Source organism: Artemia sp. Qi Xiang Cuo, chromosome 17, assembly GCF_049724085.1.
Source record: "Artemia sp. Qi Xiang Cuo chromosome 17, ASM4972408v1, whole genome shotgun sequence".
In the NCBI taxonomy this organism is placed as follows: domain Eukaryota; kingdom Metazoa; phylum Arthropoda; class Branchiopoda; order Anostraca; family Artemiidae; genus Artemia; species Artemia sp. Qi Xiang Cuo.
In genome coordinates, this window is record NC_142810.1 from 11,604,092 (window position 1) to 11,628,941 (window position 24,850).

Below are 24,850 nucleotides of genomic sequence, written 5' to 3' on the forward strand. Positions count from 1 at the left end.
CAAACACAAGTTAAATAATCAATGTATTCAATTTGAATCCGCACATGTCTGAATACAAAACCCATTACATACACTCGGATTTCCTTGAATGTATTCAAAACGCTAGCGATAGCATTATCATTGTTAACAGTAGCCCGTTGACTGTAAAGATGAGTCATTGGTTATACATCTTTCAAACAGCAAAAAATATTGAATTTTTCGATCCTCTTGGTCATATGCCATATGCATTCTACATACCCCACATCAAATACTTCCTTGAGCAAAGTGGGAAATTTAATATTAAAATTGGAAGCGAGTACAGAATTTATCGACCAAAAGCTATGATTTTCATGCACTATTATATTTTATTTTTCGGTGTCCTGGCTATACTTACTGTGACTTTATCAGAATTTTTGTAGCCAATCCGCAATTGACTGATTTCATAGTGGAAAATACCATTTCCTACACGTAAAATATTGATTTCAGTGCCCTAAGAATAGAATGTTTTATTAATGTTTGTGAATTTGTTTATTTATTAATAAAACATATACCGTATATGCGATAAAATTCTTTTTCGTCTTTTTGATTTCTCCCTCCACGTGCAAGTGATTATTGACAACGATTAATGACGGCAGATCATTGGGAACCAACTTGTACTAATCTTGGCATGCAAAGTCAGAGTCAAATTTCCTAAAATATAATTTAACTTCACTTTATTATATCTCTTTGTAAATTCAATAATATCATTTTCATTCATATTAAAAAACTCAGGTGTTTCACTTTACTTGTTTGAAGCAATGTTACACACGATATTCTCATAGGAAGAACCATTTCCTGTAACAGATAAAAATAAGTTGGCTTATAATCATAGTAGACATTGTCTTCACAGCGATGTCGCAGAAAGCAAACTCTCTGTTATTATTCCAGCAGTTGAAGCGTAGACCGGGTTTTTTCTCCCAAAACAATTTAGAACCAATACGATTCCAGTCTCTTAAAAATAAACTGAAATAACGCTAGGGTTTTTTCCAGTCATACCAGGGCAAGTATTTTCGCATTAATCACATTTTTCTTAGTGACAATTGGAGCATAGGAAACCTGTAGTGTGAGCATTATAGTCTTTACTATGCACTGCATATCCTCTATGTAATTTACATGGACCGCATAATCTATGCTTTTCGTCATATTGATCAAGAATGGTGCAGTTCTAACAGGATGACCAGGTGCCCAATGTATACAAACATAGTGGACATGTTTAGACCGTTTTTCACTGTTGACTATCTAAATGTCAAAAGTAAACGGACTTGCAATGATAAAAGGAATGTTAATTTACTTCTAGAGAGAGGAGGAGTAGTCGAGTGACATCACTTAAAATCAATGAAACCTGTTTTGAAAGATTTTTTTAAATGTCGACTTATTTGTTGTTGCCATGCAAAACAGAGAGTGAATAAAAATGTTGGGATAGAGTCATAAATGGATTTCTAGGTAGTGTCTAATAGCAAATCAACGATATCATTTTGTTGTTTTTCGATCAGTATGTCAGTAAAATGAGTACGTGCTTGTCCCTATCCTATGCTGGTAACCAACACTATGGCTTTTCTTGAGCCAAAACGATTTCAATAATTTAAAGAACATGAAAATTGGAACTTACGACACATAGGTGATATAGAATTTATCTATTCAGGCAGGAAGGATGGGGTACATTGACAGTTAGTAGGGCTCATGATGAATAAGGAAGCTACTAAGTCTCTTCCAGATTTGGAAGTTATTAATAATAGAATACTAACCGCTAATGTTATGACTAAAAAGTTCAGGGTATCAGTTATTATGGGTTATACCCCTGCAGAACTGACTGACGGAGAAACTAGTCACTCAGATGAATTTTACTTCAAGTTACAGAATATGAATGTAAGACGGAAAATAACACTACAAATACATTTAGAGAGGAAACAACTAGTGAATTATATTTAGTTATGAAAATAAATCATCAGATATTAATACCGAATATTAACGTGGACATAAAACTAACGCTTGCCCCATCCTGATGTAAAAGTATCTTTCACCTCGGCAATAATTCATGTACAAAAGCCACGGGTTGTGAGTTCTGTTGCTTTAGAAGTGGGAAAACTGAGAGCTAGTAGAAATAATAGCAAACTACTTGTACCTCATACAATACTAATCAGCTTCATATTGCCACAGGTTCACGCACCTTCACAGACTCTTCATTTATCAATGGCGAAATTCCTTCCAAACTGCCATTGTCATTAGTAAAAAGTGCTAGTGCTATAGAACTGTGGACAAGTTCCCCACACAAATTTCAAATGTTTGGATTTTCCTCTCCTGTATGTAAAGTAAATAACATCCAACTCTACAATTTATCCTTTGATAAACCAACGCAATGTTTGCAAAAATTCACGGTATCATTGTATTGAATTTGTATGGTACTCAATATATGATTATTGTACGAACGGGGAGTGTACGTTTAGGGTACACCTTTGTCAATCCATTAGCTGAGAATATTGCAGTAACCTCAGTAAATCAATTTGAAACCTACTGAAAAATCACTCCCGAATGCAGTGTTCTACTAGACATCGCACAATGAACACAAATCAAATAATCACTGTATTTAATATGTATCCGTACATGTCCAAATACCAATCCTATTGTATACGCTCTGATTTCCATGAACAAATTCAAAGTGTTAACAATACCCTTATCAAAGGCAACGTTATAGCATTGCCTATAGTAAAGGTCATACGGCTCCAATGTTTTATTTTTTATTATTCTTATTTTTTTTTCAGAGGCACTTTATATGGAAGGGGTCGTCAAAGAAACTTCAGAGGAGGCTCACTCAATTGGATATTGAGAGTTCTATGGCCCTTTTTAAGAGTCAAAAGTGATCGGAGGGCAACTAGCCCTCCCACACCCTTTTTTCCCAAGTTCCAAGATTATGTAACAAAAACTACAGTGTCAACACAACCCCGCAGGGCCCGGGGGTAGCTGTTGTAAGTTACGCCCTGGGGGCATATTTGGTTTTTATGGAAATAATTCTCGTATAAACTTCAGAGAGGGCTCAATTTGTTGGGAATTGAAAGTTCTAGTTCACTTTTTAAGAGATGAAAGAGATCGGAGGGTAAACAGCCCCCCCCCCACTCCCAAACGCTCTTTTTCCCAAATGTTTCCGATAAAAATTTTGAGATAGCCATTTTTTTTTAAATAGTTCAAAATTCAGATAACAAAACTCTGGTGTCGACGCAATCCCCCAGGGCCTGGGGGCAGGCGTTGCAATTTATGCCCCGGGGACATATAGGGTTGTCATGGAAGGGATGCTCGTATAAACTTCAGAGAGGGCTCATTTGATTGGAAATTGAAAGTTCTAGCTCACTTTTTAAGAGTAAAAAGAGATCGGAGGGCAACTAACCCCCCTCCTCAATGCCCTTTTTTCCTCAAACCTATCCAATAAGAACTTTGAGATAGCCATTTTTTTTAAATAGTTCAATGATCATATAACGAAAACTCCGGGGTAAACACAACCCCTGAGGGCAGGTATTGTAAGTTATGCCCTGGGGGAACATACAGCTCTTAAGGAAGGGATGCTCGTAAAAAGTTCAGAGAGGGCTCATTTGATTGGGAATTGAAAGTTTTATTTCAGTTTTTGAGGGTCCAATGAGATTGGAGGGTAACTAGCCCCCCCCCCCCAAGCCCCTTTTCCTCCAAATACATCCAATAAAATTTTTAGATAGCCATTTGGGTAAAAATAGTTCGAAAGTTAGATAACAAAAACTCAGGTGTCAACACAGCTCCCCAGGGCCCGGGGGCAGGCGTTGTAAGTTATGCCTTGGGACATATATAGTTCTTATGAAAGGGATGCTCGCATAAACTTCAAATAGGGCTCATTTGATTGGAAATTGAAAGTCCGAGTTCACTTTTTAAGAGTCAAAAGAGATCAGAGGCCAACTAGCCCCCCCCCCCTCACACCTTTTTTCCAGACACATCCGATAAAAAATTTCAGATAGTCATTTTGTTAAAAATAGTTCAAAGGTCGGATAAGAAAAACTCGGGTGTCAATACAACCCCCCAGGACCTGGGGGAAGGCGTCCCAAATTATGTCCTGAGGGCATGCATGGTTCTTGTGAAAGGAATGCTCGTACGTATAAACATCATATAGGGCTCATTTGATTGGAAGTTGAAAGTTCTAGTTCACTTTTTAAGAGTCAAGAAATCGCAGGGCAACTAGCCTCCCCCACGCCCTTTTTTCCCCAAACCTATCCGCTATAAATTTTGAGGTAGCCCTTTTTTAAAAAATAGTTCAAAAATTAGATAACAAAAATCCGGTGTCGACAAAACCCTCCAGGGCTCGTGGGGTAGGAGTTTTTAATGTTGTCCTAGGGGAGTATATGGTTCTTATAAAAGGAATGCTCGTATAAATTTTGAGAGAGGGCAGATTTGACTGGAAAAAGAAATTTCTAGTTCACACTTGAATATGCAGAGTCAAAAGATATCCGAGGGCAACTAGCCCTCCCCACACCCTTTTTCCCATCTCCCAAAATTTTGATAGAGCCATTTCGTTAAAAGTAGTTCAAAGTTGAAATAAAAAAAACTCCCGTGTCGGCGCACCCCTCCAGGGCCCGGGGCAGGTGTTGTAAGTATTGTTCCGGGGGCATATATTGTTCTTATGGAAGGGATGCTCGCATGAGTTTTGGAGAGAGTTCATTTGATTAGAAGTTGATAGTTCTCGTTCACTTTTTAAGAGTCAAAAGAGATCGAAGGATAACTAGCCCCCCCCCCCCATTCATGCCTTGTTTTCCCCAAACCCATCTGATAATAACTTTGAGAGAGCCATTTTTTTTAAATGGTTCAAAGATCATATAACGAAAACTCCGGGGTCGACAGAATCCTTCAGGGCCTGGAATAGGCATTGTTTTTTTTTTTGTTTTTTTTTTTCATTTCTGTGTTTTATCAAAACTACTTGAACAGAGAGAAGCAAACAAAATGGAATGAGTACAACTCACTGAGGTTTTCTCTCTGCAGGGATTATGCCTCTCTTTCCAAATTGCACGATGGGCTATGCTCTGTTTTTTTTATTATCTATTTTTCAAGAGTGTAACTTGGCCTATTTTTTCCCAGAAAGTGTCCCGAAGGTAAACAAAAAAGTTTTCAGTTAGTCTCTTGATCATAACTACTAATACTACTATTACTAACAACCCACTGGACCGCCAAGCCGTCCGAAGTCAACACAGCCGTGCGTGCTCCTATTCCACCCCAATATATTCAAAGCTTCGCTCTTTATCCCCTCAATGAGGTTTCATTTTCTTTTAAATCCTTCCTTATGAGCTTCCCTTTCTGAAAAACTATATTCATAATCTTCATTAGAATTTCTCCAATTTTTTAATCACTGTATTTCAAAAACTCATTTACCACATCATTATTTCTATCTCTTTAGTACTGCCTCTAACTCCTCCTTGCAAAATTAAATCTTCATTTGCTTCCAAATTATCAGAAGTCTTTTCATGTTTTTTCTTATTATTTCCTTTTGTTGTTTTCACGGTAACTTTATCATAGTTTAACACATTCTCAATATGTTCAGCCTATCTTTATATAGGCGTTGTCAGTTATGCCCGGGGGGCAAATATAGCTTTTATGGAAAGGATCCTTGCATAAACTTCAGAGAGGGCTTATTTGATTGGAAGTTGAAAGTTTTGTTCAGTTTTGTTCAGCTGGCGTTGTAAGTTAAGTCTTGGGGCCTTATATAGTTCTTAGGAAATGGGATGCTCGTATGAACTTCAGGGAGGGCTCGTTTGATTGGAAATTATAACTCTTAGTTCAACTTCTCAGATTCAAAAGAGATCAGAGGGAAGCTAGCCCCTCCACACTTTTTCTTCCCCAAACCCATCTGATAAAATTTTGAGGGTATCAATTTGTTAAAAATATTTCAAACATCAGATATGAAAACTCCGGGGTCGACACTTTCTGTTCACTGTTCTGTTCACTTTCTGTTCGACAAGTTCTGGTTCACTTTTAAAGAGTCAAAAGAGATTTAAGGGCAATAACCCCCCCCCCCCCGACACCCTTTTTTCCTCAAACCCATCCGATAAATATTTTGAGATAATTTTTTTATTTAAAGGTCCAAGCATCAGATAATAAAAATTCCGAGGCTGATACAAACCCATTTTTAATTTGATAAAGTTACTTTGATACTAGTCTTGATACTTTGATGAACATTTGATTTTGAAAAAAAAGTTTGATTTTGAAGTAAGGAAGTTTCAAAGACTTTAAACTATTTGCAATAAAAAACGAAAAAAAATTAATTAAAAAAAAACATTCCGAAAAAGTAAGTTTTTCAAAGAAAAGTAAAGGCCATTTAAAACTTCAGATCAGAAGATACAAACATCTGCTAAAATTCAAACTCGAAACGACCAGAAATTACTATTAAAGAATAAATGAAACTCAAAACGAGCAAAAATTAAATAAACAATCAATGCAAACAAGCATACCATAGATATAAATGTAAATGAATAAATAAATCTTAAAACGAGTGAAACTTAACTTGAATATGCAAATCAAGCTTGAAACGAACTACAAACTACAAACAAGAGTTTGGTTATCGCCTCCTTCTCTCACTGTAAAAGTCTAAGACCTACTGCGTCATTTGCGCTTTACTGAAAACTATATGTGTCTCGAACAGCCTTGGAAAGTATAAACAAAATCAAATTGAATATTTGACATATAGTGATATTAATTGTTGAAAAATCCATCAGCTCAAGATTTTATTTCACTGCAATTTATTTTCATTTTCAATGCTGTAAGAACTGGAATAGAAAATATTTGTAATATAATTCGTTTTGAGTGAAGCACCAATGATCAGTAGGCTTTTTATTTTTACGGTTAAGGAAGGGGACATATCCAAACTCTTTTTTGTAGTGAAACTATATTCGTCTTGAACAATTTTATAAAAAACTAATAAATTAATCTGAATATTTGATGTTTAATGATATTAATTGCTGCAAGCTCATCAGTTCAAAATTCTGATGTCATTTTAATTTTTATTTTCAACATTAAGTACCAAAGAAAATATTTGTTATATAATTTGTTTTCAGTAACGCATCGACGCAGTAGGTTTTAGACTTTTACAGTGAGAGAATTAGACAATACCCAAACTCTTGTTTCTAGTGATTTTGTTCGTTCCAAGCTTGATATGCATATTCAAATTAAGTTTCACTCGCTCTAAGATTTATTTATTTATTTACATTAGTATCTATTGTATGCTTGTTTGCATTGAATATTTATTTCATTTCTGTTCGTTTTGGGTTTTGTTTATACTTCAATGGAAAATATTTTTTTCGTTTTAAGCTTGATTTCCATTTTCAGTTTAAGCATTACTCGCTTTAAGATTTATTTATTAATTTATATTTTTAATTGTTGTATGTTTTTTTGCAATGATTGTTTATTTTATTTCTGTTCGTTTTAAGAGTCATTTATTCTTTAATAGTAATTTCTGGTCGTTTTAAGTTTCAATTTTAACAGACGTTTGTAACTGCTGATCTTAAGTTTAAAATAGCCTATAATTTTCTTTGAAAACTTCTTTTTCGGAATGTTTTTTTTTTAATTAATCATTTTTAATAGTAGTCCATAGAGTGTAAAGGCGGGTCATTGGCTCTGCATCTTTCATACAGCGAGGAATATAGAATTTTTTGATCCTCTTGGCCTACAATAAGCATTCTACATTCTGCACATCAACAACTGTATTGAAAGCAGTGGGAAAACTATTATTCAAAACCAGAAAAAAGTGCAGGATTTAACGACTAAAGGCTGTGGATTTCCTGCACTATTATATTTTGTTTTCTGATGTCTTGGCTATACTTACAATGAATTTCTCAACATCTAAGTAGACAACCCTTGCCTGAACGCCTTCCTCGTGGAAAATAGACTTTCATACCTTTATAATATTGATTTCAGTTTTCTACAAATAAAATGTTCTAAAAATGTTTCTAAATTTGTTAAGTAATAAAAATGTATATAGGTTTACATAAAAATGGCTTTTTTTTCCTCTTCAGGTTTCACTTTCTGTAACAGCGAAAAAAATCAGTACGCTTATAATCTTTGTAGCTATTGTCATCACATTGATGACGTAGAAACCAGAAGCTCTTGTTTTTCTAGTAGTTGAAGCGTAGACCTGATTTTTCTTCCCAAACCAATCTAAAACCATGACGATACCAGCCTCTTAGAAATAAACTAAAATCTCAGTCTGGGTTCTTCACAATCATACGAGGATAGGTATTTTCTCACTGATCACATTTATCATAGTGACAATTTGAGCTTATAAATCCTCTAGTGTGATAGTCACAAATCTCTTCATGACTGAAATTACAGTTTTTAATTCTTACTGCATGTCGTCTATACAATTTAAACGGATTGCATAATCTACACTTTTCTTCATATTCGTCAACAATTACACAAGTCTCACAGGATGACCAGCTGCCCAGTGTATACATGCATAGTGGACATGTATAGAACATTTTTACACTGTTGACTCTCTCACCGCCATTAAGAAACTGACTTCTGATCGATATAGGGAATGTTCTTCTCTCGATATGGAGGAGGAGTGATCGAGTGACATCACACTCTAAATCAACTAAATCTGTTCGGAGAAGATTTCTAAATTGTTGAGTTATTTGTTGTTTTCTGAAAAAAATATAAACTGAATAATCATTTGGATAAAGTCTTAAATAAGCATTGAGTTTCTAAGGTGGTGTTGAAAAGCAAATCCACAGCAACATTTTACTTTGTTTCAAGTATGTCAATCATTTGAGTAAATGCGTTTGGCCCACGACTCATAAGCGTTATACGATAATTCAATGCTGGAGATTCATATTTCATAATTTCGTCAAGCATTTTTTTGAGAAAATATTTTCGTTTGCACAGGTAACTTTTGAAATTGATCATTTAGATTCAGACATTTTTCCAAAATCACAAGATTCCACATGACTTTATGTTTCATCAATCCATCCACTTATTAATCCAAACACTCTCACAGCTGACTACACACTAACTAAAAAACCTAAAGATTCTTTCTACTCCGTGAATATCCCTAGAGAGAGGAGTCGTAACATACTAAAAAAATCTAACAAGAAAAAAAATATTTTCGATTTAAAACCATTTTCATTTCATACTTACAACAACATTTATATCACTCATTTTTCACATATCGATTCAAGCTATTATTCTCTATGTATTTCACTATTGCATTTAAAGCAGCTTGAAGTCTAAATGTATGCATTATATTAAGTTTCGCAGCAAAACTTAACTGCTCCTCCAATTTGAATTTGATCAATGATATCACATACCTCGTGAACATCTCATCCCATTCAAGGCCTAGTCGACATTCACTAGTATTAAAAAAAATACAACTTTAGCGTAAAGAGTCTAAGTATGAGAAGATGAATGTTGGAATAATTTCTGTTTGTTTACAAAAATGAATATCAATCTTTATCTATATACAAGAACGTTTTTCATTTACTTATGAATAAGAAACAGCACAAATTTGTTTTAGCGGGAGTGTCAATTTCGTGTAGATTGTTTTTCAAATGAAACTAGGGTATCCCTTTCTCTCTCTTCCGTATAAATTTTCCTCTCGAATATTATCCTTAGAAAATTTCATATCTACATAAAATTCCCCTTATGGAAAATTTTCCCCTTCATAAAGCTTACTCCTCTCCCTCCAAAAATAACTCCATATATTGCTCAATCACAAATACTTCATGGGAACAATGACAAAATTGCAAAACTTGAAGTCCTGAGGAGCTTTCTTCAGGAACTCTGAGGGTTCATGTCAATCCCAGAGGCATAGTTATTGGATTTTTCAAATTTGTTAAATCTACTGACTATCTAAAAATATTGATCGGGTGTATTTGGTGAAAAAGGCTCAGTAGGGGGGCTAGCTGCACTTTAAATATTTTGGGCACTTAAAAAGGGCACTAGAACTTTTAATTTACGTTCAAATGAGCCCTTGCCCGAAAATTCTAGGACGATTAGATCGATATGATCATTCCTCTGAAAAAAAAACATAATAAACATGCAACCAAGATGATTCTTGTGGAAAAAAATACAAAAATCCAGATTTTTGTGTATAGGAGTGTTTAACTTTTAAAGTCATGTTGTCGTCAATGCTAAATTTGCTAGAGTGACTTTCATCAGGATCTTCTGAATTTGGGTGTTTCCTCTTGTTCGAGATTCACTTACATTTCCTCAGGATTGAATTATATATTTTTGGAATCAGCATAAGCGTCATTTGTCATAATGTATTTTTTCTATCAAAATATTATTTTTTAGTGTCGGTTGCTATTGGGCCAAGTCACTCCTTACTTACAGTTCCTTGCCATGATTTTTTTTGAAAGCATCCCTTCAATTGGTCATTGTAAAAACCCATTGTTCAATTTACTTTTTTCAATTTAATCAATTTGTTAATTTTCTTATTAACTCTTGTGTTGTTAGTAATTTATATTCTATTTAGTACGTTCATTAGTAGGTTTATTATAGACGAGATAGAGTGATTCTTTTTCGTATGGATGAGCCTTAAGATGGCCATAACATGGGCTATAACTATGTCTTTATGGGTGAAGTGACCCCCCACAGTCCATGGGGAGAAATGTGTAAGTTAGGAAATTTGCTCATTGTTTACGTGTAGCATTTGTTATTGGGAAATATACAAACATTTTTTGGGGAAGGGGGTATTTTGCACCTGGGGTATACTTCCAGAGGAAGAGTGTTCCTTGGAGAAGTAAATTTCCAGGGCTGAATTTTTGAGGGGAAATACGAAATTATTTTTCATTGCCTTATATTCTCTTTGCCAGCTAAATTTTGCATGTTGAAATGTTCTGGGGGAAATAATCAGGGTCTATTCTGCCCCTGGGGGGTTTTCAGCGAGGATGAAACTGTCTGGCGGGAATTTGACAGGGGGGAACACTTTACGTTGGAAGAAATTTCCACAGACGATTTTTACATGACGGGGGGTATATTTTTTAGAGGGTAAGCCAGATTTACCGACATTATTTGAGATAATGTCTTTTAAATAAGAATGGATATCATTGGCTGGCTTCGGCTTGCCTTTTATTTTGCTTTTGACTAATAAAGAAAGTTAGGACAAAATGTAAAAAGATGGATTTCAACACTTCCTTGCGGAATAAATCGGCCGACAGGTAAGGCATAAAATACTTTTTGTCTTGATTGCATGCTCTGACTAGGACTGGGTAATTCAACCAGAAACATCATAATTCTATATCCTGAAACCAAAGTGGTTCTATTTAGTTGGTCTTCATAATTTCAGTATTTATTTTCAGGTGTTACGGTTCATATCTTAGTTCATCAAGCACGCCAATGGGATATCAATCAAGCCAATGGAATATTTGGAGAGAGCTCGAGAAATGTGTTAATGAAGAGTACAAATATAGCAAGACTGATATAGATGGAATATTCTTAACCCCCATGCAGAAATTGATTGTGGAGTGTGATCATCCCTTTTTGCAAATCACGGGTATGCCAGGGACTGGTAAAACCTACTGTTTGATATTAAAAATGGTCCGTATGTTCTTTGAACTTCGGCAGTTATACAGAGAAAAAAATTCAAAAGAAAAAGAATTAATCGTTGTCTATCATAGTAACGAGAAAACAATACGATTTATTAAAGAAATGTTTTGGAAACAGGTCAAGAAACAAACTGAACGAATAAGTATAGATAATATGGAAGAAATTCCAAAATTAATAATATTCGTTGGTGGCAAGAATGATCAGGATATTGATACAAAAGAAATTTTTGAAGTTCGTAAATATGACACCAGAACAAGATTTAAAATATTTTATGATGATATTTTTAGACCATTTTATGGTCGTAAATGGCCTATGGTCTATGGTGTATGGTCAGAAATGACTTCGGCAATGGGTCAGTCCAATTTCTTCTGGTACACCTCGTATACAGACGTATCTACAACTATCAAAATGTATACGCCTAAAGAAATCCGTGTCCAGCCCTTGTATATCACCGAGTACATCTTACTGATAGCCTGAGATATACAGGCAACATACACGCCCTTTTAAATCAACTTCATGCTAGGATCTCCGGTAGTCTGGGAAGAGCAAATTTTAGTCCAGGAACTCGAATTATTGGAGGAAAACCACAGTTTTTAAGTGTAAAAGACTGCAAGGAAATGGAAATTAAAGTGCATGAATTACTTAAGAAATTAGACAGAGAGGGAATGAAGAGAGATGAAATAGCCATCATCAAAACTGAATCATGGACAGATATGTTAAGGGGCGTATTGAGAAAGGATATGAATAGGTAAGGAAGTCTCCATTAAAACAAATCTAAAATCTCCGAAATAAAAATAACTAAGAATTACTTAAGATTATATATCCTATAAGCAACTGATCTAGCAGATCTGATCAATTGAGAATGAATATGAATAGATTCAGAATAAAGAAAACAGAATAGATCAATTCAGATCTATCCAGAATGAAGATTTTAAGGTAAGGGTAAGAAAAATAGAAACTAAGATAGTGTATAAAAAATAGTAACTAATTTAACCTTTGAGGCTCTAGAAGGACGAAAGATGATTTGCTCTTAAAATTTTGATTGGATGTGTTTGGGGGAAAAATGGGCGGGGCGGGGGCTAGCTGCCCTCCAATCCCTTTGGACTATTAAAAAGGGCAAACTCCCTTTGAATTTCCAATCGAATGAGCCTGTTTTGAAGTTTCTACGACAACGCCTTCTATAAAAAACCTTATATGCCCCCAGGGGATAACTTAAAACCCTTGTCCCTAGGGTTGTGGGGGAGTGCCCTCCTCAAAAATATATTTTCTATATAGAAATCAGCTACGCTGTCAAAATGCCTATCTAAAAATTTCGATTGGATGTGTTTGGGGATATGATGGGTGTGGGGGGGGGCTAGTTGCCCTCCTATCACTTTTGACTATTAAACAGGGCATCAACCCTTTCTATTTTCAATCGAATGAGCCTCTTTCGAAGTTTCCACGGCAACTCCTTCGATATGAAGTGCCCTGGTCTAAACAACAACAACAACAAAAAATATTACTAATCACTTTCGACTATTAAAAAAGGCACTAGCCTTTGAATTTCCAATCGAATTAGCCTTTTTTGAAGTTTCTACGACAACGCCTTCTATAAAAACCTTATATACGCCCAAGGCATAACTTGAAATTCTTGCCCTGAGAGTTGTGGGGGAGTGTCCTTCTCAAAAACATATTTTCTATCTGGAAATCAACTAGCCTGCGGTAAACAAAATGGCTATCTCAGAATTTTGATTGGATGTGTTTGGGGGAATGATGGGCGTGGGGGGGGGCTAGTCGCCCTTGGCTAGTTGCAATAGCCCATTCAATTTAAAGTTTAATGAGCCTGTTTTGAAGTTGCTGCGACAACGCCTTTTATAAAAACCTTATATGCCCCCAGGGAATAACTTAAAACCCTTGCCCTTAGGGTTGCGTGGGAGTGCTCTTCTCAAAAAAAAATTTTCTATGTGGAAATCAACTACGTTGAAAAAAATGGCCATCTCACAATTTTGATTGGATGTGTTTGGGGGAAAGATGGGCGTGGGGGGGGGGGGCGAGCTGCCCTCCAATCACTTTCGACTATTAAAAAGGGCACCCTTTGAATATCCAATCGGATGAGCCTGTTTTGAAGTTTCTACGACAACGACTTCTATAAAAGCCTTATATGCCACCAGGGCATTACTAAAAACACTTTTCCTGAGGGTTTTGGGGGAACGTCCTCCTCAAAAACACATTTTCTATCTTGAAATCAACTACGCTGAAGAAAATGGCTATCTCAAAATTTTGATTGGATGTGTCTGGGGGAATGATGGGCGTGGGGGGGGCTAGTTGCCCTCAAGTCACTTTTTACTATAAAAAAGGGTACTAGCCCTTTGAATTTCCTATTTAATGAGCCTGTTTTGAAGTTTCTACTACAACGTCTTCAATAAAAACCTTAAATGCCCCCAGGGCATGACTTAAAACCCTTGCCCTGACTGTTGTGGGAGAGTGTCCTCCTCAAAAACATATTTTCTATCTGGAAATCAACTACGCTGAACAAAATTACTATCTCACAATTTTGATTGGATGTGTTTGGGGGAATGATAAGCGTGAGGGGGGGGGGTTAGTTGCCCTCCAATCACTCTTGACTATTAAAAAATGCACTAAAACTCTCAATTTCTATATTCAATGAGCCCCTTTTTGAAGTCTCTACGACGACCCCTTCTGTATGAAGTGCCCTGCTTTAAAGAAAAACAATAATAAACTGTACATTGTCAACATTGAACTTATATCCCCTCGGGGCATAACTTAAAACCCTTGCCCCGAGGGTTGTGGGGGAGTGTCCTCATCAAAAATATATTTTCTATTTGGAAATCAACTACGCTGAACATAATGGCTATCTCACAATTTTGATTGGATGTGTTTGGGAGAATGATGGGCGTGGGGGGGGGGGAAGCTAGTTGCCCTCCAATCACTTTCACCTATTAAAAAAGGCAAACGCCCTTTGAATTTCCAATCGAATGAGCCTGTTTCGAAGTTTCTACGACAACGCCCTCTAGTAAAACCTTATATGCCCCCATGGCATAAATTAAAACCCTTGCCCCGAGGGTTGTGGGGGAGTATCCTCCTCAAAAAGATATTTTCTATCTGGAAATCCGCTATGCTGACAAAATGCCTGTCTCAAAATTTTGATTGGATGTGTTTGGGAGAATGATGGGCGTGGGGGGGGGGGCTAGTTGCCCTCCAATTACTTTTGACTATCAAAAGGGGCACTAGCCCCTTGAATTTCAAATCGAATGAGCCTGTTTTGAAGTTTTTACGAAAACGCCTTCTACCCCAAGTAGATGGTGGCATATAAGGTCTACCCCCAGTAGACCTTATATGGCCCCAGGGCATAACTTCAAACCCTTGCCCTGAGGGTTGTGGGGGAGTGTCCTCCTCAAAAACTTATTTTATATCTGAAAATCAACTACGTTGAACAAAATGGCCATCTCAAAATTTTGATTGGATATGTTTGGGGGAAAGATGGGCGGGGGGGGGGGGCTAGTCGCCCTCCAATCCCTTTGGGCTATTAAAAAGGGCACTAGCCCTTTGAATTTCCAATCGAAAGAGCTTTTTTTGAAGATTCTACGACAACGCCTTCTATAAAAACGTAATATGCCCCCAGGGCATAACTTAAAACCCTTGCCCTGAGGGTTGTGGGGGAGTGTCCTCCTAAAAAACACATTTTCTATCTTGAAATCAACTACGTTGAACAAAATTGCTTTCTTGAAATTTTGATTGGATGTGTTTAGGGGAATGATGGGTGTGGGGGGGGGGCTAGTTGCTCTCCAATCACTTTCGACTATTATAAAGGGCACTAGCCCTTTGAATTTCAAATCGAATGAGCCTGTTTTGAAGTTTCTACGAAAAAACCTTCAATAAAAACCTTATATGCCCCAGGACATGACTTAAAACCCTTGCGCTGAGGGTTGTGGGGGAGTGTCCTCCTCAAAAACATATTTTCTATCTGGAAATCAACTACGCTGAACAAAACGGCTATCTCACAATTTTGATTGGATGTGTTTGGGGGAATGATGGGCGTAGAGGGGGGGGGGGACTAGTTTGCCCTCCAATCACTTTTGACTATTGAAAAGGGCAAACACCCTTTGAATTTCCAATCGAATGAGCCTGTTTTGAAGTTTCTACGACAACGCCTTCTACAAAAACCTTATATGTCCCTTGGCCTGGGCATATTTTAAAACCCTTGCCCCGAGGGTTGTGGGGGAGTGTCCTCCTCAAAAAGATATTTTCTTCCTGGAAATCAGCTACGCTGACAAAATTTTTATCTCAAAATTTCAATTGGATGTGTTTAGGGGAATGATGGATGTGGGGGGGGGGCCTAGTCGCCCTCCAATCACTTTTGACTATTAAAAAGGGCACTATCCCTTTGAATTTTCAATCGATTGAGCCTGTTTTGAAGTTTCTACGAAAACGCCTTCTACCCCAAGTAGATGGTGGCATGTAAGGTCTACCCCCAGTAGACCTTATATGGCCCCAGGGCATAACTTCAAACCCTTGCCCTGAGGGTTGTGGGGAAGTGTCTTCCTCAAAAACTTTTTTTATATCTGAAAATCAACTACGTTGAAAAAAATGGCCATTTCACAATTTTGATTGGATATGTTTGGGGGAAAGATGGGTGGGGGGGGGGGGCTAATTCCCCTCCAATCCCTTTGGACCGTTAAAAAGGGCACTAGTCCTTGTAATTTCCAATAGGATGAGCCTTCTTTGAAGTTTCTACGACAACACCTTCTTTAAAAACACAATATGCCCCCAGGGCATAACTTCAAACCCTTGCCATGAGGGTTTTGGGATAGTGTCCTCCTCAAAAACACATTTTCTATCTCAAAATCAACTACGCTGAACAAAATGGCTATCTAAAAAAATTTTATTGGATTTGTTTGGGGGAATGATGGGTGTGGGGGGGGGGCTAGTTGCCCTCCAATCACTTTCGACTACTAAAAAGCGCACTAGCCCTTTAAATTTCCATCGAATGAGCATGTTTTGAAGTTTTTGCGACAACGCCTTAAATAAAAACCTTATATGCCCCTAGGGCATAACCTAAAAACCTTGCTCTGAGGGTTGTGGGGGAGTGTCCTCCTCAAAAACATGTTTTCTATCTGGAAATCAACTACGCTGAACAAAATGGCTATCTCAAATTTTGATTGGATGTGTTTGGGGGAAGGATGGGCGTGGAGGGGGGGGGCTAGTTGCCCTCCAATCACTTTTGACTATTAAAAAGGGCAAACACCCTTTGAATTTCCAATCGAATGAGCCTGTTTTGAATTTTCTAGGACAACGCCTTCTATAAAAACCTTACATGTCCCCTGGGCATAACTTAAAACCCTTGCCCCGAGGGTTGTGGGGGAGTTTCCTCCTCAAAAAGACATTTTCTTTCGGGAAATCAGCTACGCTGACAAAATTTTTATCTCAAATTTTAATTGGATGTGTTTAGGGGAATGATGGGCGTGGGGGGGGGGCTAGTTGCCCTCCAATTACTTTTGACTATTAAAAAGGGCACTATTCCTTTGAATTTCCAATCGAATGAGCCTGTTTTGAAGTTTCTACGAAAACACCTTCTACCCCCAATAGAAGGTGGCATACAAGGTCTACCCCCTGTAGACCTTATATGCCCACAGGGCATGACTTAAAACCCTTGTCCTGGGGCTGTGGGGGAGTGTCCTCCTCAAAATTTTATTTTCTATGTGGAAATCAACTACGTTGAACAAAATGGCCATCTCACAATTTTGATTGGATGTGTTTTTGGAAAAGATGGGCGTGGGGGGGCTAGTTGCCCTCCAATCCCTTTGGGCTAATAAAAAGGGCACTAGCCCTTTGAATATCCAATCGAATGAGCCTTTTTTGTAGTTTTTACGACAACGCGTTCTGTAAAAACGTAGTAAACCCCCAGGGCATAACTTAAACCCTTGCCCCGAGGGTTGTGGGGGAGTGTCTTCCTCAAAAACACATTTTCTATCTTGAAATCAGCTACGCTGAACATAATGGCTATCTCAAAATATTGATTGGATGTTTTTGGGGGAATGATGGGCGTGGGAGGGGGCTATTTGCCCTTCAATTACTTTCGACTATTAAAATGAGCACTAGCATTTTGAATTTCCAATCCAATGAGCCTGTTTTGAAGTTTCTACGACAACACCTTCAATAAAAACCTTATATGACCCCAAGGCATAACTTAAAACCCTTACCGTTAGGGTTGTGGGGGAGTGTCCTCCTCAAAAACTTATTTTATATCTGGAAATCAACTACGTTGAACAAAATGGTCATCTCACAACTTTATTGGATGTGTTTGGGGGAAAGATGGGTATGGGAGGGGGGGCTAGTTGACCTCCAATCCCTTTGGGCTATTAAAAAGGGCACTAGCCCTTGGAATTTCTAATCGAATGAGCTTTTTTTGAAGTTTCTACGACAACGTCTTCTATAAAAACGTAATTTGCCCCCAGGGCATAACTTAAAACCCTTGCCCTGAGGGTTGTGGGGGGGTGTCCTCCTCAAAAACACATTTTCTATCTTGAAATCAACTATGCTGAACAAAATGGGTATCTCAAAATTTTGAGTGGATGTAATTGGGGGAATGATGGGCTTGGGGGAGGGGCTAGTTGCCCTCCAATCACTTTCAACTATTAAAACAGGCACTAGCCCTTTTAATTTCAAATCGAATGAGCCTGTTTTGAAGTTTCTACGAAAACGCCTTCTACCCCCAGTAGAAGTTGGCATACAAGTTCTACCCCCAGTAGACCTTATATGCCCACAGGGCATAACTTCAAACCCTTGTCCTTAGGGTTGTGGGGGAGTGTCTTCCTCTAAAACTTATTTTCTATCTGGAAATCAACTACGCTGAACAAAATGGCCATCTCACAATTTTGATTGGATGTGTTTGGGAGAAAGATGGGCATGGGGGGGATTAGTTCCCCTCCAATCCCTTTGGGCTATTAAAAGAGCACTAGACCCATTGAACTTCCAATAGAATGAGCCTTTTTTGAAGTTTCTACGACAACGCCTTCTATAAAAATGTAATATGCCCCAAGGGCATAACTTAAAACCCTTGCCCTGAGGATTGTGGGGGAGTGTCCTCCTCAAAAACAAATTTTCTATTTGGAAATCAACTACGCTGAATAAAATGGCTATCTCAAAATTTTGCTTGGTTGTGTTTGGGGGAATGATGGGCGTGGGAGGGGGGCTAGTTGCCCTCCAATCAGTTTTGACTATTAAAAAGGGCACTAGCCCTTTGAATTTCCTATCCAATGAGACTGTTTTGAAGTTTCTACGACAGCACCTTCAATAAAAACCTTATATGACCCCAGGGCATAACTTAAAACCTTTACCCTTAGGGTTGTGGGAGAGTTTCCTCCTCAAAAACTTATTTTATATCTGGAAATCAACTACGTTGAACAAAATGGTCATCTCACAACTTTATTGGATGTGTTTGGGGGAAAGATGGGCATGGGGGGGCTAGTTGACCTCAAATCCCTTTGGGCTATTAAAAAGGGCACTAGCCCTTTGAATTTCTAATCGAATGAAGTTTTTTTGAAGTTTCTACGACAACGTCTTCTATAAAAACGTAATTTGCCCCCAGGGCATAACTTAAAACCCTTGCTCTGAGGGTTGTGGGGGAGTCTCCTCCTCAAAAACACATTTTCTATCTTGAAATCAACTATGATGAAAAAAATGGCTATCTCAAAATTTTGATTGGATGTAATTGGGGGAATGATGGGCGGGGGGGGGGGCTAATTGCCCTTCAATCACTTTCAACTATTAAAAAGGGCACTAGCCCTTTTAATTTCAAATCGAATGAGCCTGTTTTGAAGTTTCTACGAAAACGCCTTCTACCCCCAGTAGAAGTTGGCATACAAGTTCTACCCCCAGTAGGCCTTATATGCCCACAGGGCATTACTTCAAACCCTTGTCCTTAGGGTTGTGGGGGAGTGTCTTCCTCAAAAACTTATTTTCTATCTGGAAATCAACTACGTTGAACAAAATGGCCATCTCACAATTTTGATTGGATGTGTTTGGGAGAAAGATGGGCGTGGAGGGACTAGTTCCCCTCCAATCCCTTTGGGCTATTAAAAAGAGCACTAGCCCCATTGAATTTCCAATAGAATGAGCCTTTTTTGAAGTTTCTACGACAACGCCTTCTATAAAAACATTATATGCCCCCTGTGCATAACTTAAAACCCTTACCCTGAGGGTTGTGGGGGAGTGTCCTCCTAAAAAACATATTTTCTATCAGGAAATCAACTACGCTGAACAAAATGGCTATCTCACTATTTTGATTGGATATGTTCGGGGAAATGATGGGCGTGGAGGGGAGCTAGTTGCCCTCCAATCACTTTCGACTGTTAAAAAGGGCAAACACCCTTTAATTTCCAATAGAATAAGCCTTTTTTGAAGTTTCTACGACAACGCCTTCTATAAAAACCTTATATGCCCCCAGGGCATAACTTAAAACCCTTGCCCCGAGGGTTGTGGGGGAGTTTCCTCCTGAAAAAAATATTATCTTTCTGGAAATCAGCTACGCTGACAAAACGTTTATTTCAAAATCTTGATTGGATGTGTTTGGGGGGAAAGATGGGTGGAGGGGATAGTTGCCCTCCAATCACTTTCGACTATTAAAAAGGGCACTAGCCTTTTGAATTTCCAATCAAATGAGCCTGTTTTGAAGTTTCTACGAAAACGCCTTCTACCCCCAGTAGAAGGTGGTATGTAAGGTCTACCCCCAGTAGACCTTATATGCCCCCAGGGTATAACTTAAAACCCTTGCCCTAAGGGTTTTGGAGGAGTGTCTTCCTCAAAAACTTATTTTCTATCTGGAAATCAATCACAACTTTATTGGATGTGTTTGGGGGAAAGATGGGCATGGGGGGGGCTAGTTGACCTCAAATCCCTTTGGGCTATTAAAAAGGGCACTAGCCCTTTGAATTTCCAATCCAATGAGCCTGTTTTGAAGTTTCTAAGACTACACCTTTAATAAAAACCTTATATTCCCCCCAGGGCATAACCTAAAACCCTTGCCCTGAGGGTTGTGGGGGAGTGTCCTCCTCAAAAACATATTTTTCTATCTGGAAATCAACTACGCTGAACAAAATGGCTATCTCACAATTTCGATTGGATGTGTTTGGGGGAATGATGGGCTTGAGGGGGGGCTAGTTGTCCTCCAGTCACTTTCGACTATTATAAAGGGCACTAGAACTCTCAATTTCTAATCGAATGAGCCCCTTTTGAAGTCTCTACGACAACCCCTTCTATATGAAGTGCCCTGCTTTAAAGAAAAAAAATAATAAACTGTACATTGCCAAATTTGATCTTATATGCCCTCAGGGCATAACTTAAAACCCTTGCCCTGAGGGTTGTGGGGGAGTGTCATCATCAAAAAGATATTTTCTCTCTGGAAATCAACTACGCTGAACAAAATGACTATCTCAAAATTTTGATTGGATGTGTTTGGGGGAATGACGGGGGCTGGAGGGGCTAGTTTCCCTCCAATCCCTTTTCGACTATTAAAAAGGGCACTAGCCCTTTGAATGTCAAATCGAATGAGCCTTTTTCGAAGTTTCTACGACAAAGTCTTCTATAAAAACGTAATATGCCCCCAGGGCATAACTTAAAACCCTTGCCCTGAGGGTTGTGGGGAGTGTCCTCCTCAAAAACACATTTTCTATCTTGAAATCAACTACGCTGAACAAAATGGCTTTCTCAAAATTTCGATTGGATGTTTTTGGGGGAATAATGGGCGTGGAGGGGGCTAGTTGCCCTCCAATCACTTTCGAGTATTAAAAAGGGCACTAGCCCTTTGAATTTCCAATCCAATGAGCCTGTTTTGAAGCTTCTACGACTACACCTTTAATAAAAACCTTATATTCCCCCAGGGCATAACCTAAAACTCTTGCCCTGAGGGTAGTGGGGGAGTGTCCTCCTCAAAAACATATTTTTCTATCTGGAAATCAACTACGCTGAAAAAAATGGTTATCTCACAATTTGGATTGGATGTGTTTGGGGGAATGATGGGCTTGGAAGGGGGGGGACTAGTTGCCCTTCAATTACTTTCGACTACGAAAAAGGGCACTAGAACTCTCGCTTTCTAATCGAATGAGCCTCTTTTGAAGTCTCTACAACGACCTTTTCTGTATGAAGTGCCCTGCTCTCCAGAAAAATAATAATAAACTGTACATTGATCTTGTATGCCCTCAGGGCATAACTTAAAACCCTTGCCCTGAGGATTGTGGAGGAGTGTCCTCATCAAAAAGATATTTCCTATCTGGAAATCAAATACGCTGAACAAATTGACTATGTCAAAATTTTGATTGGATATGTTTGGGGGAATGACGGGGGTAGGGGGGGGGCTAGGTGCCCTCCAATCACTTTCGACTATTAAAAAGGGCACTAGCCACTCCAATTTCCAATCGAATGAGCCCTCTTCGAAGTTTCTACGACAACTCCTTCGATACGAAGTGCCCGGGTAGGGAGAAAAAAAAAAACACATATTGTGCCCACATCGTTCTTTACTTAGGCAGCGCTCGCGCGCTGCCTATGATAAAAAGATGTGACTCTATGTTAATAATTGTGAAACATATTTTGCTTTCTTTTAGTGTTTTAAAGCTCAATTTCTTATTTCTCTACCTGCTATGTGTGTATAGTTGTTATTTTCTTTCTTGGGGCAAAGCAAAGTTCAGATAAAGTAATTAACGATATTACTTTACGAATTTATTCGTAAAATAATACGAATTTATTTAACAACGAATTTATTTGCTTAAAAAGCTTAGCCTACTAAAAAGATATCCCATATTTTTCAATCGGATTCACCACTTTGCTTTTGTAAAAACAATTAATGTATGCTTGTATTTATTGCATCTTCCAATTTAAAAAGTTCTAGCATAAATATGGGCAATGAAAAATTAAATGAAATACATCTAATCTAAAACAAACTAAATTTTAATGGATAATAAAATGACAAGTTTTTCCACTAAAAGGTGTCAGCAAAGAATAAACTGTTTGTATAATCTGACATTCTTGTCTCAGGGACTGCGCGGGTCGTTTTCCCATTGAGGTTCATCTTTAAACAATTTTGAGAAACATAACTTCTTTTAACCGTACCCTCAGGCCTCGTCGGTATTTGTTGGGGTCTAGGTCCAAACCGAATATAGGGATCAATTTAGAAATTATTAATCCCATCGATACATTTATAGTACAGGAACAAAAAGGTTTGACCAGGAAAAAATTGATAAAGTAATGCTTTCTTCACTATCCAGACCAGAAAAAATCGCTGAACAACATATCCAAAATCTCCATCTCTAACTCGTGGCGAAATTTGTTTTTTTCGCCGTTTTTGTTTATTAATTTTTTATTTTTTTGGAAAAAAATGAAATATCACAAAACTGGTGTTTGATATGTCTTTCTGTATCAGACTTAGAAGCTGAAACGATATCTGATGTTAGTTTCTCCGAAATGTTAAACAATTAATCAGAAATACTCTGTTTTTGAACAAAAATGAACAAATTTTAACGTTTAAGGTAAAAACAAAACAAGCGTTCGATAGAAGTTTCTAGATAAGTTTTGAGTTGACAAACTAGGTTTTCTGAGATACTTCAAGATCTTCTTAATACCCATCCTCCCCAATTTTCCCCAAAAACCTTGCTCTTCGCCGGCATTTGAGATCAAAATCCCTTCACCTTCATTACCATAAAAAACGACGAGGTAAAAATTATTTGTAATAAAACGTAAGAAAATTGTACATCTGATTGATTAAAGGAACAAAAATCACAGGGAAAATTAAATCAAAGGCTTAAAGCTCATCCTCAGAAAATTCATCTTCTTGACACTTCGCGTTGTTGCACGAAACTCCTCTTCGTAATCGACAAGCTATGGTGCATTCCAGGCCATTTTTCTTGCAGGAGCATCTCTCACTGTCACAACCATCAGCTCGGCAAGAACAATTAACTGTCTTTAGAAGATGAGGAGGAGCAGCGTGGAGATCCTTCACTTTTGGCTCTAAGACTTTGTTGCCTTGAAGATTCCATCCCCAGCTTAGGGGGTCAACCGTGTTCCTTAGCCAAATCTGAACCTGGTTGTAGACTCGGAACAAATGATACTTCACTGCCGTCATAGTCTGAGGCAGCTCTTATGGGTTTACGAATGAGGTGGCTGTATTTACTTTCCTCTAGAAAAATTGGTTCCTGGCAGTGTAAAAACTTGGCAGATCCTTGCAGCTAATCTTTCTCTCCAGCAGAAGCTATCTCATCATGAGATGCAGATTTTTCGGTAAATAGGGTACCGACGTCTCTGAAACTCGAGCTGGATAACGTTAGCTGAAGAGCTTTTTCTTTTCTGATGCCATAAAGGTGCAATGTTGTGTCGCAACCCAGTATGGTGTGACAGAACGGCATCATCTGGCAAACTTCTGATCCTAGCTTGTCTTTTATCTGCCAAACATCCCAAACTGAGCATTCACTTCCGAATTTTGCTTCCGGCGAGAAGTAAACTCGATTTGAACTCGTGTCTACATGACGGATAAGGAGGACGAGAACATCCGTGTCATTAACAACCACAATGGTGTCGCTATGGAGTGCAGTTTCCGTAGCCCTCTTCACTACGTCTAGATCAGCATCTCCTTCAGAATGGTACACATCAAAACCACAGGCTACCAGAGCGTTTCCAAGAATCTTCAGAAAACGCGATTTGTTCTCCTTGCATGAAAGAAACTCCTCTTTCTTCATGCAAACATTCATGTCTTCGGTAAATAGCATTTCGTGGCCAACAGATCCAGCTCGACGCAAATGGGTTGAATATTTGATTGACGGACCACCGTCATATCCGTCGAAGACGACAACTGCCCAGGGATACTTTTTTTCGACGTAATGAATGTTAGAAGACATGATAGCCTTGCATGTGGAAGCGACCTTCCACGGGATCCAATGGAGAGGGGCACCCCCGTCTAAGACGAAGCTGGTAATTCCCACCGGTCTTGGGGACTGAGTTTCAAACCCACACGACCGATAGACGGCTTTTGATAGCTCGGGGTTGTTGGCCTTTTGCATGAATTCGTTTCTTTCGAAAAGAGCAGGAGGAATGGTACACAGCTCAAACTTGAAATATTCTTCCTTGAGACTAGACCTCTGGGCAACGATAATGAACCTCTGAAAAAGTAGTGCCGGGTCGATGTGCGCCACCTTAGAAGAGCCAGACTATTTTGTGGTCATCAGAGTAACTTGGTCTTTCTTTTTAAAGACGTGTTCCTTCAAGGACTTTTCTGACATCTTGTCTAAGATTCGCTTCCCAGCAGATT

The 24,850-nt window shown here is 38.3% G+C and overlaps 1 protein-coding gene across 1 annotated transcript in view; it reads left to right on the forward strand.

Moving 5' to 3' along the window:
- LOC148941889 (uncharacterized) overlaps positions 1-23,526 on the forward strand; it is a 35,606-nt gene extending 12,080 nt beyond the window's left edge. Inside the window, exons 2-3 of the mRNA XM_089103528.1 lie at positions 11,313-12,307; positions 23,460-23,526. Of these exons, the coding sequence (XP_088959654.1) occupies positions 11,313-12,036 (724 nt within the window). The 3' untranslated portion in view covers positions 12,037-12,307; positions 23,460-23,526. The remainder of the gene's footprint in view (positions 1-11,312; positions 12,308-23,459) is intronic.
- The last annotated feature ends 1,324 nt before the right edge of the window (positions 23,527-24,850 follow it).